Source organism: Pempheris klunzingeri, chromosome 22, assembly GCF_042242105.1.
Source record: "Pempheris klunzingeri isolate RE-2024b chromosome 22, fPemKlu1.hap1, whole genome shotgun sequence".
In the NCBI taxonomy this organism is placed as follows: Eukaryota; Metazoa; Chordata; class Actinopteri; order Acropomatiformes; family Pempheridae; genus Pempheris; species Pempheris klunzingeri.
Window position 1 is genome coordinate 11170528 of NC_092033.1, and position 16419 is coordinate 11186946.

Sequence of the window (16419 nt, forward strand, 5' to 3'; positions counted from 1 at the left end):
GCTCTCCTGTTAAATGACACAGCCAGTTATATTCTGGTGATTTATTCTGATGATCGGCATCGACTTCCCTCCCATCAACCCTCTGCCCATCAAAGCTAATTAAAACCTCTCGGTTAATTAAACACATTCAAATGGCTCCTCTTTTATAAGACTAACATGGTGACGGAGGAGGGAATACCCAGATACTCTGACCGGGGGGGGGGAGGAAGGCTGTGCAGAACTGAAATATGGTATTATACTACAACATTAGAGCCCCTTTTTAAAAAAAATGTGGCCATAGAAAATAGTTCTGAAGCTAAATATTTTTTCCCTGGATTAAACAAACCGACCACATTAGCTCAAGTTGTCAATTCTTTTACCATGTTCAGACTTACTACAGCATCTTGTTCTGCAGTCTATGAAAAACACACCAGTGAGGCAGATGAGGACAGGGTGATTTTATCAGACAGCAGGAAGCCTGTAGAGGAAATGAGGTTGTGTTTATGATGTTTATAATTAATCTTTGCTCCATAACCATCAGCTCACCGAGTTTTATGTGCACTCTGGACAGAAATGAAGGAGATACATCAGCTGACACAGTTCCTTGAAAATACAGTAAAAACGTGTGGGGAAACCACTGCGTAATCGCCCTTTGAAACAGAAAACACCTCAGGAAAACCTTAAAGCAGTATTGCCCAACCTTTCTGGATTGTGACCCTTATAACAAAAGTGCATGCAGGTACAATTCATCCTGAGGGGGACATGAACACCTCAACCAAATGTCATGGCAATCAAAACTGAAGTAAAGGTAGCATTTATAGCATGGCACTGGATTACACTGTACAAGTTTCAACGTTATGGCCCTTAAACTACCACCTTTTTTTTTTTTTAACAATATCCACGCTCTCAAATCCACAGATATTAAATCAGGAAACTTAAGGACTAGTTGAAGTTGTAAAAAGAATGCCACAGTATATCATTATTTTTTTTCCTCATTATTTTTCATTATCGTTGCCCCCCACCCTTTGTGATTCCTGTTTTGCTCTTATTTTTCCAGTTTGTTGCACCTCAATGGCGCACAATGTTCTAACACAGAGAAAGAAACAGACAGAATGTGGACTGTAAAATGTATTTAATGAACAGTTCTGCTCTCCTATGATTTCCATTTCAAACAGACAACGTTTTTGACTTGAACATAATTGTAATTTCCTGGGTGCAAAATTCAAAGCACAGTGGAGACATGAGAGTAAAGCTGCGTGTTTAGAACACTGATATGTCAAAAATGATTTATGTTTAATGACATTAAAAATCTGTTTTTTAGTAGAATTACTCTGAGGCACCGGAAGTCCTACGCTCTTTACTACTTACAAAAATTAGATTGATATGATGTTTAAAATGCCAGCGTACGAACCGGTCACACACAGTACATAGCTGTGGGTAAAGAGGACATATTCTATGACGCCTGGAGCTTATTTCTCACTGAAAACGAAGGATTTAATGGTGAATAAAATGGTCTGTATGCATGAATATGGCCAAATAGGCAAACTGTCTTGGATGTAACTATTTTTTTTAAACTTTTTTCCTCATTCTCTGTTCTGTGTAAAGCAGTTAGACCATGTTCACCACATCTGGTCTGCTCAATTAGAGTGGGATTTTGTTCAGATGTGTGCTTGTCAGTGTCTTGTTTGTTTTTGTGCATTTGTATTCTAAACAAAAAAAATGGGACTGATATATTGTGGAATTAATGTCATGTTGGAAGTAGTGTACATATCATTTGTCAAGGTGCTCGACTGTCTACTAAAAATATCCTTAAAAAAAAAAAAAGTGCACTCAGGTCGACTGATGTAACAGTACCAAACACACGTACTTGTCCACACAGTTAAGTCATTATAGTCTCTCTCCTGATGTGCATAAGATATATTCTCTCCTAATCAGAACTTGTAAAATTTGATAAAGCTAAATATCTAAACTCAAGAGTCTCTATTATTTAATTATTTGGTCCCTCGGGCTGTACAGAGTCTACTGACTGTGCTGCTTCTCCCTCTTCCCTGTGTGTCTCCATGTGTTTCTTCAGCTTGGCCTTGGACGTGAACGTCTTCATGCACTTCTCACAGTGCGGCTTCAGCGGCTTCAACCCCGAATGGCTGCGCTTGTGTCGCGCCAGCTCCGACGAACTCTTGAACTTGAGCTCGCAGATGTCGCAGGGATACGGCCTCTCGCCCGTGTGAATACGCTGGTGCAGCTGAGCCTCGCTCAGGGTGAGGAACGACTTCTCGCAGTGTGCGCAGGGGAACGGCCTCTCGCCTGTGTGGATGAGATTGTGTCTGGTCAGCGCGTATGGTTTGGTGAAGCCCTTCCCGCAGAAGGTGCAGGGGTACGGGCGGGCGCCGGTGTGGGACACAATATGTTCCTGCTGGGTTTTCTTGCTCTTGAAACGTTTGTCACACTGAGGGCACGAGTAGGGCCTGTCGTCCACGTGTGACCTGTGATGTTTTGAAAGCTCTCCCTGTGACAAAAATCCCTTCCCGCATTGAGAGCAGAGGAAAGGCTTCTCCCCAGTGTGCATCCTCTCATGCCTCGCCAGCACAGACACCAGCGTGAACCTTTTGGGGCAGTGGGAGCACTGGAAAGGCCGCTCGCCTGTGTGAACGCGAAGGTGTTTCATGAGCATAAAGCGGAGCGAGAAGCGTTTGCTGCACTGGTCGCACTGGTAAGGTCGCTCTCCAGTGTGGGTAGATAGATGCCTCTTTACATCAGATCTCCGAGTGTACGTCTTCTCACAGTGTGGACACTTAAACTGACGCTTCACTTGATGCATCTGCCGGTGCTGGGAGCGTGCGAGCAGGGAGTCGAAGCCTTCGCCGCACTGCTGGCAGATGTAGCGTTTACTGGTGACGTGAGACTTCCTATGCTCGAGGAGCTCGGAGGAAGTGGGAAAGCTCTGGCTGCAGATGGAGCAGATCTGAGGAAGCTGGTTCTCCAGTGAGTGAGACTTCTTATGGTGGACGGTGAGCGCGCGGAGGTTGGCGAAGGAGGACCTACACAGCTGGCAGGAGAAAGAGATGGCCACGCCGTGATGTTTGCTCTCATGTTTGGCCAGGTCCCACGAGTGCTGGAAAGTTCGGTCGCACTGCGAGCAGTGAAACGGTCTCTCTCCGGTGTGAGTGAGCTGGTGCCTCCTGACGTCTGACGTCCGTGTGAACATCTTACCGCATGTTTCACAAGTGAGGGCCTTCTGTTTGCTTCGGGGCTGAGGCACAGTTACTTCGCTTTGACCGTCAGGCGGCTCTGCTGTGCTCTGCTCTGCGTCTCCTTTCGGGAAGAGTTTAATGGATGTAAAAATTTCATCTGTGCTGGAAGGAGATGGTGTAAATTTGGCTCCTGACAGAGTCCTGTACACCTCGGTGCGAACGCTCTGCATGTGGAAGTGAGGAGGGCTGTTTTCTTCAGAGTTGTGGAAGGGACACTGGGAGCAGGTGAAGATGATTGATATCATCTCATCAGAATCCCCTGAAATTTAAAAAAAAAAAAAAGACAGACGTGAGTAAAAACAGGTGGATTCTACTTAAAAGGATCCAAGATGTTTTTCGTCTTCGTGTCAAAATATTACCTTTGTCAAGTTCTTTGATGGCTATAATAGAGGGGGCGCCTGATACATCAGCTCTGCGCCTGGGGAGATAAAAATGTTGTTATGGAATCTGTAAATGTAGATCACTCATGTTTTTGCCATTTTTCATATGGTACATTATCTCTCTACTTTCTCTGAAGACACTGTAATGGGAAGTGACAGATATTTGGATAAAATACTATATTAGAAAGTGAAAAACTAATAATAGTTCAACATTTTGGGAGATATGCTTATTTGAGTTATTCACTCTAATATTTCTGACTTAGAAGAGGAAATAATTATAGTATTACAGTATAAACAGGTTTTGTACATTTCTGGTTCTTTGCTTATTCCTCTGGATGACTTCTTGATTTTACACGTCTCCTGCCGGCTGGGTGACGTCTTTATTTGCAGACGAGAGGATCGGCGCACATTAGCTGAACAGGGAGACCGTTGTGCTTCCCAAGCTGGATCTTCATATAAGACATCTGCAATTTCTTCATGGACAGAAAACGATTCATGGTTATCCTTCAAGTCTGTACAAGAGTTCACATTGCTCTCTACGTCTCCAGGCTGCTTCACCTCTTCGGGAATGTTTTCTTTTTTCTCGTCAATTTGGTCACTTGTTTCAAGCCCTTCGTGTGTTTTTCCTTCACCTGGAGCGTTTCCTGACCCGAGCTCCACATTAAGGGATGAGTCATTACTCTTTACAGTCAGTAAATCTTGACCAAGGCTCTCCTTCCGTAGTGCAAAGGTTTTCGTCAGAGTCTCCAGAGCTTTGGCAACATCCACTGTTTCACTCGTTTCTTCTACCCTCAAGCCGACGGCCTCCTCACCGCCGGCGTTATCTGAGCTGACAGCCACTATCTCTTCTTCATAGAAATCTGTTTGAATTTGCGCTTCAGCTGACTCCATCATTTCTGCGTCTACTTCTGACGCCCCAACTTCCACTTCGGTGTAGACGGCCACGACGCTGTACTGGTCTGTTCCAACGAAGGTGACGGGGTCTAGGACATTAGCGTAGTTGTGGATTGATTCCAGTCCCACAGAGACGTTTGTCTTTTGCGAGGGAGGGATGGATAACGCAGACATGATGCAGCTGCCAATGGTGGATGAAGGGCCATCTATTTAAAAGACAACAAGGAGCCACTGGTTAAAAAACTGTAATTTAAAGGCACTTACTAGAAATCCCTTAAGGGCACTTAAATGTAGTTGTATTTTTTAAATATTACTACTATTGTTGATTAATCTCCTACTTGTTTAGTCTAGAAAACATCAAGTGCTCATCACATTTAAATTAAGAAACTCCTGATTCAATTAAACTTTGAGGATTCAGTTCCGTCAGATTAATACCAATATTGGGTGAATATAAAAGCGCTTTATTCAAGAATTTATTCTCGAAACTTGAATCTTTTTTTATTCCACAAGTAAGCAACAGCGGCATCTTCTTTTGAATATAAAACCGCTTTTTGCCAATTATGAGCTAAGTAGGCAGCCAAGTATACAAAACTACAACATGACTAACAAGTAACCAAATGCACACACACAATTTTGAGCAGATTTACTCATATTCAACATTGGATGATACAACTGAAAATATCTTTTTTACCCCAATGATATAACCAAGAGAAAAGCAGCGAACATTTAAGCAGCTGAGACCAGAGCATGTTTGTCATTTTCCCTTGATAATTAACTTAAAATATGAATTCATAGAACATCATTTTCAACTCCACTCACATGGCATCTTCAGTAGTCCTGAACTCTTGTAGTGCTCGAAGATTAAGCTCAGCTCTTCAGGTGACGACTGAACACACTCCTCCAACACAGGAGGAACAGAGCCGAGCCAGGCTGCAGTCTGTAATCACAGTACGGTGGCGTTTAAGCTGGTGGTAAACGGCACATGACTTGCAGGTAAAACAACCTGACACACCTGGACTGACGGACTTAATACCTGCTTTAAATCTGGTACTGGGAGCAGCTTTTCCAGCTTTGACAGCAGCTCCCACAATAACACATGCAGAGCTGCATCATATTGTGGTCCATACTCCACTGGAAACACCTCCTGTAAGAGATAATTACATTTCTATTTACTGTAGCACGTATTTAAAGCAGTCACAAGCTGAGAAATTAATAAACTAAATCTGTCTGACCTGGAAGAAATATGCCCTCTCGACTGGATCTTTCAGCAGGCTCTGAACAAGTGCAATGAAAGTGGACTCTGTTGTTTTCACCTCTGCATCCATGTACTGCGACAGAGAGGATTCATGTCATTTAAAGACTATAAATGTTTGTTTCCTATAAGGTATTCCTTCAGCATACTTACATCTGTGTTTGCAGAGGTTATTGGGAGTCTGTCCAAATAGCTCTGGATCACTTGTGAGTCGACGACGCCTCGAACTGAGCCTTTACAAAGCTCCAGGATCAACTGAAAACATCAGCAAACTGTTACTGAAGAATGATTACAGCAAACATTTCTGAATATGACACAACACGCAACGTCTGCCCACCCTTGCTCGTAGACCCAGGATGAGCTGGGCTCTCTGTCTGTGGTTGATCAGTCCAGGGACCGCCTCAGTCACCATGAACACAAACTCCTGAACCTTCTCATAGTTCATCACGTCTTTCTGCTTCGCCAGCTGCCACATAGCTGCAGACAGGAGCTGCAATGGGGGCACCAGGAGGCGAAGGGATGACAGAGGCAGGCTGGGCTCTGAAACATAGAAGTGTAATGTGACAGATGGTCTGTTGAGGGCATCAATGAGCTTTTAACCAAAGAGGGCAGACAAACTCATAGACAAATATAGATTAAACCGGTTTTAAAATATTCTTTACAGTTGCTCTTTCACCATGCAAATATACAGGTTTTAGTTTGCTACATAAAAGCAATGTGATAATCACAAATGAATCTATTTTTTCATAGGTGTCAGCTAACTCACCACAGCCTGCTACAAGCCTACGGACCAGTATAATTGCTGGAGAAACCTATTAAATATTGAGTATTTACGGCTGTGCTTTAGGTCTAGGAACAATTATTTATGTTACTTGATATTATTACACAAATTCCGATTAAAAGAAGTAAATTTTTTGTACAAAAGCGCCACTTTGACTGCCCCTGACTGTAATTATTGCATTAATTAGACGGGTCCCGCTAGCTATCTGACTGACATAAACATAGTCTGTTTTGAATTGCAGCGGGAGCAGACTATTTCTGTACATACCATTTATTTTCTCTACTGATCCAATAACCTCCATCAGTGCAATTTGTCTCCTGTAGCAATGAGAAATGAATGTAAAATAATGTGGTTTGATTTATTTGGGCTAACATGCGTTGTTAGCACGCAAGCACCCGTTTCCTCAAGTCGTCTGCTGCGTTTCCTCTTTTCAAGATAAAAGTCTCACCACCCAGCTGTGATCGCTCTCTGTAATCAATACTACAAAAACAAACTACTACGACAATTTCTACTACTACTACTACTACTACTACTACTATTCCTACTACTACTACTACTATTGTTACTACTACTTCTACTACTACTAATAATAATGATTATAATAACATGAATGTACATCAACTTAACATTACGTCCATCAAATACCAGGAAAATGAATATAAATAGATTAAGATAAAATAGACAAATAAACACTTGCCATTTAATTAAATGTTATTTTCAAACCAGCTCTATCTTTCATTTGCAACCAGTCTCTCGATATGACTCTATTGTCCAGAGGTCTTTTATATTAACCTCACATTTAATTAATACACAATAAAACACTGAGTAGCTTTGTAAAAATGTCACAATCAGAAATAATCACCATGATTGTCACAAGAAATAACCGGATGTTGTGATTTTCCACAGACAGGAATTGAAACTTCAAAATAAAAGCTCAGACCTCAATTCCCATTGGCTGGCTCTGCCGGAAGTATCCTCCTGACGTTACGACGTGATCACATCACAAATGGCCGAGTCACATGAAACATTTCACAGCAAGCCTCCCGGTGTGCCTCTGTCTGTCTCTTTCCACTGAAAAGTCTCGCTGTTGGGGTGAAACAGCTCTTTAATCAGCAGGAAGGTTAAAAATCCAACATGGACGAAGACGGGCTGCCGATCGTGGGCTCCGGTGTTGATCTCACCAAGGTTTGATGTCTGACGTTAAGCTAACATTAACATCAGCGGGTGTTAACTAACTAACGTTGAGCCACACATTGAGGAAATGAGAGAGAAACGAGCCAAAACAGTTCAGCAACACGGCTCCCATTCAAGTTTAACAAGTCAGATGGTAGCTGTATATACTAGTTATCTGTAATCAAAGCAGTCATCAGCAAATATCACTGTCAGAGACGGTGTGAATAGTTCAAGCTCCCCATTTAATGTCTGCAGTTTTACCCCAGGAGAAGATCCTGAACTAAACAACAGGGTCAATTATTATCTAACTTTATTGTCACTGGGTCTGCATGTGTATAAAAGTGTAGCAATTACAATAAAACACCGTCTCCGTAAATGTACATTTCAGAAATACACAGATGCCACTTAAGTTAATATTTGTTAGATGATCAAAGCAAAATAATCTGATTTATTCCTGCATTGTCTGTCAGGCAGGTAGACCAAATAAGTATTAACAATGTGACAAAATAAGACTTCATGTGCATTCAAGTTACACAGATAGATAAATTATAATTGTCTTTAATTGCATTTAGTATAAATCTTAATTCCATAACTACACTTATTTACTTATTGCACTTGACTTCACATTGAATCTGTAGTAAACAGCTAATGATTTTACCGTATCTACTGTGTTAAAACTGAATGAATGCAGTAGGTTGTCGTAGCCTTCAGGGGGAGGAATTGCTTCATTAGTTTAATGTGAATTACTTCATTTCCTCTGTTCGTATCATACGCTGGGCTCCTCTCTGAAATAACCTGATGTGTGTCTCCTTCAGGTCCCTGCCATTCAACAGAGAAGAGTCGTTGCCTATCTTAATCAGTTTGTCATGCACACGGTCCGGTTCCTTAACCGATTTTCCACAGTTTGTGAAGAGGTTTGTCCATCTTCTTGGACTCTTTACTTCTATCTCTTCTATTTATTTTGCTCTGTAACACTTCAATCATATCCTGAACTGTTTAACTTCTCCCCCACAGAAACTTGCAAACATATCTCTTCGCATACAGCAGATTGAAACAACCCTGTGCATATTGGAAGCCAAGGTGAGTTCCTGAGCCTCTCCAGTCGTTCTGCCTGTAGTTTATGACGCTCTATATACCTGTCATGTCCATGCACTGATCATATATGAAATATTGTATTGCTCCAATCAGCTGTCCTCCATTCCTGGACTGGAGGACGTCACAATAGATGGACTGAATCAGCAGCAACCTGCTCAGGCCAACGGACCCACTACGGCCAGTCAGAGCCAAACAGCTGGTCCACCAGCAGGGACCCTCCCTCCCACTCAGGTAAACACTGTGATGCACACTGTGCTCAGGAGAGGCCTTCAAAATGTGCCTGTGGAATATTTGAATGGAATAGTTTGGGATTTTCGGAAACATACTTATTCGCCATCTTGCCGAGAGTTAGATGAGAAGACTGAAACCACTCTTGTCTTTGCGTTAATTTGAAGCTAAAGTCAGAACGTGTTTAGCTTAGCTTAGCATAAAGACTTGAATCAAGGAGAAATGGCCAGTATGGCTCTACCACCTACCAGCACCTCTAAAGCTCACAGATAAGCATTTTATGTGTGGTTTGTTAAATTAGCACTCAACATTACAGTGATGATTAATCTCACGGAAATCATTGTACCAGGAGAAGCACATGACTCCCTGTAAAACCACATCTTTACATGTCTGTGTATGTACAGTTAAAACACATGAAACACAGTGCGCCAACTGGTGAGCTTTAGATGTGCTGCTAGGTGGATCCCCCGTTTCCATTTTTTTTTATGCTACGCTAACCATCTGCTGACTGTAGCTTTACATTTAGCATGCAGGCGCACTTTCTGCATGTAAATAAGCAAATTCCTTGAAACGTCAAACTAATCCTTTAGCGAAATGTGCAACAAAGATGTAAAAAAAGTGAAAACACAAACAACACGGACCTTTACACACTCCAACTCCAGCACCAGTACAAAAGAAATGTATGTCCTGTGCCATTAAACCACTTGCTACCTCACACCGTCTCACTAATTTTATTAATTTCATGTTGCAGCCCGCTCAGACTGCACCGGAACCTGCAGCGACACAAAAAGAGGAAGCAGCTGCAGAGAACATCATGACAGTGGCCAAGGACCCGCGTTATGCCCGATATCTGAAAATGTGTCATGTGGTGAGTCATCAGTAATGCCCGCTTATGGACTATAATAAAAATGCAAAATAAAGCGTGTGTTCTGTATCTCAATACACGTCTTATGTGTCACAGGGAGTTCCACCTGAGGCTATAAAGAATAAAATGGTCCTGGAGGGTTTGGATCCCGACTTGCTTGAGTGAGTGTTTTATCACCGATGATCATATATAAATCTGAATTCATGATGAAACCGGCTAATAGCGTTTCCTTTCTTGTCTGGCGGCAGCAAACCGAACGCCCCCGTGCCCGATGGAGGATCGAGGGCCACGGAGGATCAAGACGTTGCTGCCACCAGCTCTGACAGCGAATCGTCTTTCAGCGACTGACGTGTGTCCTCCGTCCCCATTGACACAAAGCTTCCTGTAAAGGCCGCCTATCGCTATTCTGAGCTTCTGCGGGCCTGCACTCAGAAAGAGAGGGAGGTAGCGGTGCGCCTGTAAAGGAGCAGTGAGAGGGTGCAAATGTAAGTGCCTGAAACAGGAGAATCCAACCAGAGCGATTGTAATTACAGCGTAATAGAGCTGAAATGGTTTGGCTTATGGTCGGGCAGTGACCTCCTCAGTTTTGATACATTTAATACATTTGACAAATGATTATTCTTTTCTAAAAGAGGAAATAATTTCCCACGTTGAGATAATGTTAGCAGTAGCAGCAGAACATGACCGTAGCATGTGAACTTTGTACAAAACGTAGTTACATACTGAAGAAGTTATTGGACTTTTTTAGTTGTGCCACTGCTATCACAGTCTAAGCTGAATGTTGCGTCTCTTTTTTTTTTTTTTTTCACATGATCTAAATGAAAAAGACAATAATATATGTTGGATACTTTGAATGTTTTACACATACGTTGCGATTCTGTGTGTTGAAGCCAGGGGAGAAAAATATCACAATAATCTTTCAGTGTCAACGCACAGCTTCACAGGAAGATAACTCATGTCCTCCAGCATGTCATTTTCCTGCCTGAAAATCAGCTGTCAAAAAAAAAAACACTATATCAGGAATCTTTTGACAGAAAGCTTAAAACCGCCTGTTTTGTCTTTATTTCGCAGCAGCAAAATGTGATTTTCATATATTGGCACATGAATGATCCTAGCAGAGTGTCACACTTTGTCATTGCTGAGAAAGTGGACTAGCAAAAGTTACAGGTGGCCATACTGAAGGAACAAAAACTAGAGTTCAGTCTGTGTAAAGCCTCTGTTTTTTTTTTGTCTTGATAATTTTAGACACATTTCCAGTGAACTTTGAACGTATTCAGACCCTTTTGCTTTTTAGAAAACACTCTATTGTTTGACAGAATGTATTAATATGGATTACATTACATGTTTTGGCCATCAACTTACACACAATATTATGTCAAAGCAAAATTACATGATATGTCACTGAAGGACAATAAACAGTACATAGTGATGTATTGTCTGGCTCTGCTTTAGATACTGAAATACTCTCCATTGACATGTCTCTTAATCTTCCAATGGGCTTGTGGAGTTTAAATGTTTTGCTTGAAATGACTGTGTATCGCACACTAATGGAACTTGCACTACAATCAGCGATAAACCGGTAATAAACAACACCAGCAGGTTTAGTTTGCGTCGACTCTTTATCATTACATTCATCAGGAGTCGAGAAACCATGTCGAGCGCTTTAGCATGAAAAGGTTGTCGTTGCTCATGAGATTTCTAGCAGTGGATATTACATTATAACGACTGAAAACGTGAGTGTGGAGAAGTCTGGAAAGCACTTTGTTTTGGATCTGTAATAAACACTCAAACAGCTTTTGTGTGTAAAAAAAAAAAGAAATCTTTATTCTTCAGCTCGGCGTGAACAGTGATCTGTACCATACAACACGTCATAAGCAGAACAGCACCCAAACATAGTAATTCTGTTCAATATATTTTCCCTTCTAAAGACAATATCTGTAGTGAACAAGTTAACAATCTGTGTTCATGTGACTTCCGTCATGTCCACTTATGCATCACAGCACAGGGTTTTACTTTGTGTTTGTCCCGTCTACTGATCAACAGTTGAAGAATCCTCCAAAAGCACTGGCCAGTGAAATATCAGCTGATACTCATGTAATGTAATAGTGATCTTAAATCTGGGCAACAATGACAAGCACTTTAACACTAAAGCGTCAAGAACAGCCTCTTCATTGGCTCTAGTTCTCAGCAACAGGCTTTACAGTACTTCAGAGTAATTATGCATCAAGACCTTTTTATCTACTCATCGAGGCCTCTCCCCTTTGTGTCCTCGGTTTTTCTTAAGTCCACAGTGATCTTACTGATATAATAGTATTTGAATAATAGGGTGCAAATCATAGGTTCCCAGCCTCGATAATCTACGAGATAAAAAGACAAATCTAAATATATTCATGTTGGAAACCTTTGCTTCTACAGGCCCCTGAAAATCCTACAGCAATTTGAGGAGGAAAAGTGAGGAATCCGTCCGGTGGAGCTGTTCTAACTCATGTCCACACTAACCTGTGATTTGTTTTGCTTTCACGAGCCAAGGAGCTGTGAACCACAGAGATGAAAGGTTTTACTTATCTGCCTGTGAGCGCACTGAAAAAACGATCTTCACCTCCAATCATCTATAATTCCATTCATTTTATCATAGCAATCAAATTGAGCAGTTGTAGAGACTCATCCATTATTCGTTTGAACAGTAATTACTAATTAGTCATTTTTCAGCATAAAACGAGCAGCTGCCTTCAATGTCACCCTTTTCTCACAAAACAGTACAGACAATGTGTTCGCACAGACATTCTTGTTATTAGTTTGAGTGGTTTTCTCGTTTCTAACCATGCGTAACGATCATGTGCTCACAGTGTGATGAACTTCTCTTATTAGTTGTCACAGGTCTGACAGGACTAGTCATGCTGGTGAGGCAACAGTTTAGGGCAAAGTGCAAAGTGATGTTTGACTGAACACAAGTGGCAATAAGTACACTTATAAAATGATTTGAGAGTATAAAAAGTACAAAGTTTCAGGCAGGAATCAGTTGTTCAAAATGTATAAATAACAATCTAAAAAGTGCCGTCAGGTGATACAAAACAAAATCTTATAAAAGTGTCAAAATTACAAACATGTATGAGCATAAAAGATTGACAAAAATAATGCAGCACATTTTAAAACCTGATTTAAATACTGATTGTCCTACAAAGATTCGCTGGTAGACGCAGATCCAGACTCTACTCCTCATACTCTGTTTTCACTCGTAGCTTAAACAGCTGTCGGAAATTTAAGGAAAAAAAGGAGAAAAATAAGAATAAGGACCCAGCAATAAAACAGAAAACGAGTTTTAAATGTGCGATACTCACTTTGAAATCTTCGATGTACGTGAGGAAGAAGCAGATGAAGCTGAAGACGACAATCCACTCGCACACGGAGCTGCTCAGTTGGAAGGGATAGTCCTGCAGGGGGGGGGGCATTAACCAAATACAATTACATCCATACATCACATATTGACAGTAGCTCCCAGCCTTTGTCTCACTTGCTAAATATTCAATATTAAATTCACAAACTCTCAATTACAACACAACAAATGACAAATGATTAATCGGTTATCAAAGTAGTTGCTGATCATTCATCTGTCTAATGTCCAGTGGTCTCAGCATTAAAGTGATCACTGTGACACAGTGACAAACAACAGCCCACCTCATCTTTCGTGTCTCTGTGCAGTGTGGCGTGTTTCACAAGGGCCGCACAGATGACAGCTGAATTGTGCTTTGAGGAAAATGACATCACGTGTATTTACTGGCAATGAAACAAATGAAACTACGAGCAAGAGAATAATGTCCCAGCTGTACAGTTAAGTTCCTGGTTAAATGGTGACTTTGGTGAATGGCATGTTTAGCTAATTGTACTCTTTTCATTAGTGTATGGCATATGTGGGGTTTTTTTTTGTATTTTATGTGTAATTTATTGTACTTCCATACTTCTGCAGTTTTACTTGATATTATGATACTGACATCTGTATATTTTACCTACACTGTACATGTAAAAGCCCAATTGGGGGCAAAAATTGAAAATTAGCTACAAACTCTCTGTGAATCACATCACTTTCATGCTCTGTATTGGAACTTTGTTCAATTGCATCGTCTCTATCAAATAACATAAAGCAAAATACATGTTAGCACAGTAGGAATAACATCAGGAAAGCAGAACAGAAAAGGATACTGGGGAAAAATGCCAACGTAGCAATGATGGCAATGCCCAAACGTGTCCAACACACATTCATGGAGGATCCAAATGGATAGGCGTGGTATGATATGGCGGACTGGAGGATTATGTAGAGGATGCCGGAGAGAAAGAACAGCAGAGCTCCGATGTCATGAGCTATCATCACTGTTGTTTCCTGCAATCAAAAAGTAGCAAAATGTGCTATTCAACATGACATTAAATGATTGTCATGTGATTAAAATGTGCACCACATGTGAAGTTATACCTGGAAGGTTGCAACAATACACATGCCCAAACAGGAGATCATCCCAATCCAAAGAGCTGCTTTATTGAGACACGGTTGCACCACGCGCGTTTCCTCACTCAGCTTCTCCACAAACTTGTACCTGGCATAAATGGTGGCTATTCCTGTGCAAAGGTCAAATTGTGCATTTTACATCCACGTTCTGTAAACCTATGACCCCTCTTGCATCCCGCCAAATAGATTCTGCTTTCATTTCTTAAAAAAAGGGAACTGTGACTTTTGGAAAGCCTGGTTCCTCCCTTGGGAAAGCCCAAAGTTGCAGTAAAAGCATCACATTAGAGAGGTGACGCTGCGGATGTTTGCACCTATGGGAGTTTTACCTGCGCAGGCAGAAATGAACGTCATCAAGCCAAAAATGCAGCTCTCTGGAGGGTTGGCACCTGTGTCACTGAAAAGGGAAAAGAAAGATCTGCATCTGCATCACAATGCACATTACATGTGTCCGTCACTTTGTTACTTCCCTTTGTCAGGGCGGTGGTTGAATTGAACTAAATACAGTTAAGTACTGTACTTGAGTTTTAATCTGAGGTAAATATTACACTTTTTACCGCACTTCATGTCAGGTACTTTTCAAAATCAGAGTTTTGTGCATAAAAACATAAAAAGAGGTTATGGAATAAGATGGCTTTCTATAAATTAAACTAGCCGACAGTGTAGGCACAGGAAATTATATATATATATATATATATATATATATATATTTATATATTACTGTTAATGATTTTGAGTTTTGTAGATGTGGACAGGACAAAACAAAGCACTGTCCTGGTGTCTCTTCTCGGTATTTACAGACCAAACAATCAATCGTGTAGTGGAGAAAATAATCAGCAGATTATTCCATCATGAAAACAATCATTAGCTGCAGTGCAATAATAGTGAAAAGGTGATTTCCACCAACTCCAACAATGAAATCCTGCTCTGTTACATCAATGGATGAGTAATGCTGTTGTAACACCAGAATTTCCAGATCCATCTATCTAATAATAACATCTAATATTATAACACTCACCGAGGACGTCTTTATGCTTTGTACTATTACTTTTAAAACTTTAAGAACAGTTTCTCACAACACTTACACACTTCAGATCCTTTACTGAAGTGCAAGTACAAACCACACTGTGAAAACACTGCAATATACCGTAAAATACTGCATTTAGAGTGTTATGTCAGTACAAATACAGTATTTCCCTGGTTTACATTGCAGTAATTGTCCTTGTATTTTTACTCTGCAGTATTACCAGAGTACTTCCTCCACCACTGCTGTGCAGGTTTGTATTTAGCACAATGTTAAGCTTCAGTCGTGTCTTCTTAGAATAAAAGTTTGACTTGAAATGCAGTGGTGAAAAGAGGAGATGTGAAGCTGCACCAGCCTCCATGACCGACAGATGTGTGTGTTACAGCTCAGGCAGCTGGACTCAAGTTAAAATACTGCGGAGGAAAACGAAACTAAAGTCTGTCTGTTTGATTTTCACTAAAATCACCAATAAATCAAACAGCAAAGGGCGCTTTTATACCTCAAATGTCACTTGTTAAACCCAAAAGAATGAATCCCTGCCCGCTTCTCTAAAGTCAAACAAAATAAAAACCCACCTTATGTATGGAAAGATTAAGTCGACATCACGTCTGAAAATCGCAATCAGGTAGGAAATAATGAAAGTGCTGGAGGACCAGATGACCAGGAAGGCTGGCAGAAAGCAGAGTCCTTGCATGAACCAAAACATCTCGGAGAGGTTTTTTAAATGTCCATGTGCGGAGGGAAATAGTACCATGCAGCCCTCGGTTGAAGCGCTGGTCCAGGGACAGGCCTGATGAGCTCTGTTACCGACAGTCACATGGTGCCGCGGCGTGAACTAGAACACACTTCACCAATAAGAAGATGTACAGTGTTGGTTACAGTAACCTCTTCCCCCAAAAAACCACCCCCACTCCCCCAGGACCAGCCTACGCAAATAACAGCACCATCCAGCGCCTCCTTCCTCCCTCTTATCTTACTTTCTCTTTTCTTCCTCTCTTTCTT

General features: G+C 41.2%; 3 protein-coding genes and 1 long non-coding RNA gene across 4 annotated transcripts; 1 reads left to right on the top strand and 3 right to left on the bottom strand.

The window, feature by feature from the left end:
* Positions 1-1776: 1776 nt before the first annotated feature.
* LOC139222257 (zinc finger protein ZFP2-like) lies at positions 1777-4678 on the bottom strand. The gene is made up of 3 exons (XM_070854230.1): positions 3918-4678; positions 3590-3648; positions 1777-3489 (listed from the first exon to the last, which is right to left on the bottom strand). Exons 1-3 carry the CDS (start codon positions 4676-4678, stop codon positions 1967-1969), a joined length of 2343 nt encoding a protein of 780 aa, XP_070710331.1. The 3' UTR covers positions 1777-1966.
* An 865-nt stretch (positions 4679-5543) lies between these two features.
* Positions 5544-5973, bottom strand: LOC139221941 (uncharacterized). Its single transcript, XR_011585904.1, has 3 exons — positions 5910-5973; positions 5737-5832; positions 5544-5648 (listed from the first exon to the last, which is right to left on the bottom strand). It is a non-coding gene; the product is annotated as an uncharacterized lncRNA (long non-coding RNA).
* A 1577-nt stretch (positions 5974-7550) lies between these two features.
* washc3 (WASH complex subunit 3) lies at positions 7551-11376 on the top strand. Its single transcript, XM_070853833.1, has 7 exons — positions 7551-7722; positions 8526-8624; positions 8725-8790; positions 8899-9036; positions 9785-9901; positions 9995-10059; positions 10147-11376. Exons 1-7 carry the CDS (start codon positions 7672-7674, stop codon positions 10244-10246), a joined length of 636 nt encoding a protein of 211 aa, XP_070709934.1. The 5' UTR covers positions 7551-7671; the 3' UTR covers positions 10247-11376.
* A 322-nt stretch (positions 11377-11698) lies between these two features.
* Positions 11699-16169, bottom strand: dram1 (DNA-damage regulated autophagy modulator 1). The gene is made up of 7 exons (XM_070853791.1): positions 15993-16169; positions 14723-14790; positions 14364-14506; positions 14096-14273; positions 13574-13632; positions 13237-13329; positions 11699-13146 (listed from the first exon to the last, which is right to left on the bottom strand). Exons 1-7 carry the CDS (start codon positions 16121-16123, stop codon positions 13108-13110), a joined length of 711 nt encoding a protein of 236 aa, XP_070709892.1. The 5' UTR covers positions 16124-16169; the 3' UTR covers positions 11699-13107.
* Between the last annotated feature and the right edge of the window lie 250 nt (positions 16170-16419).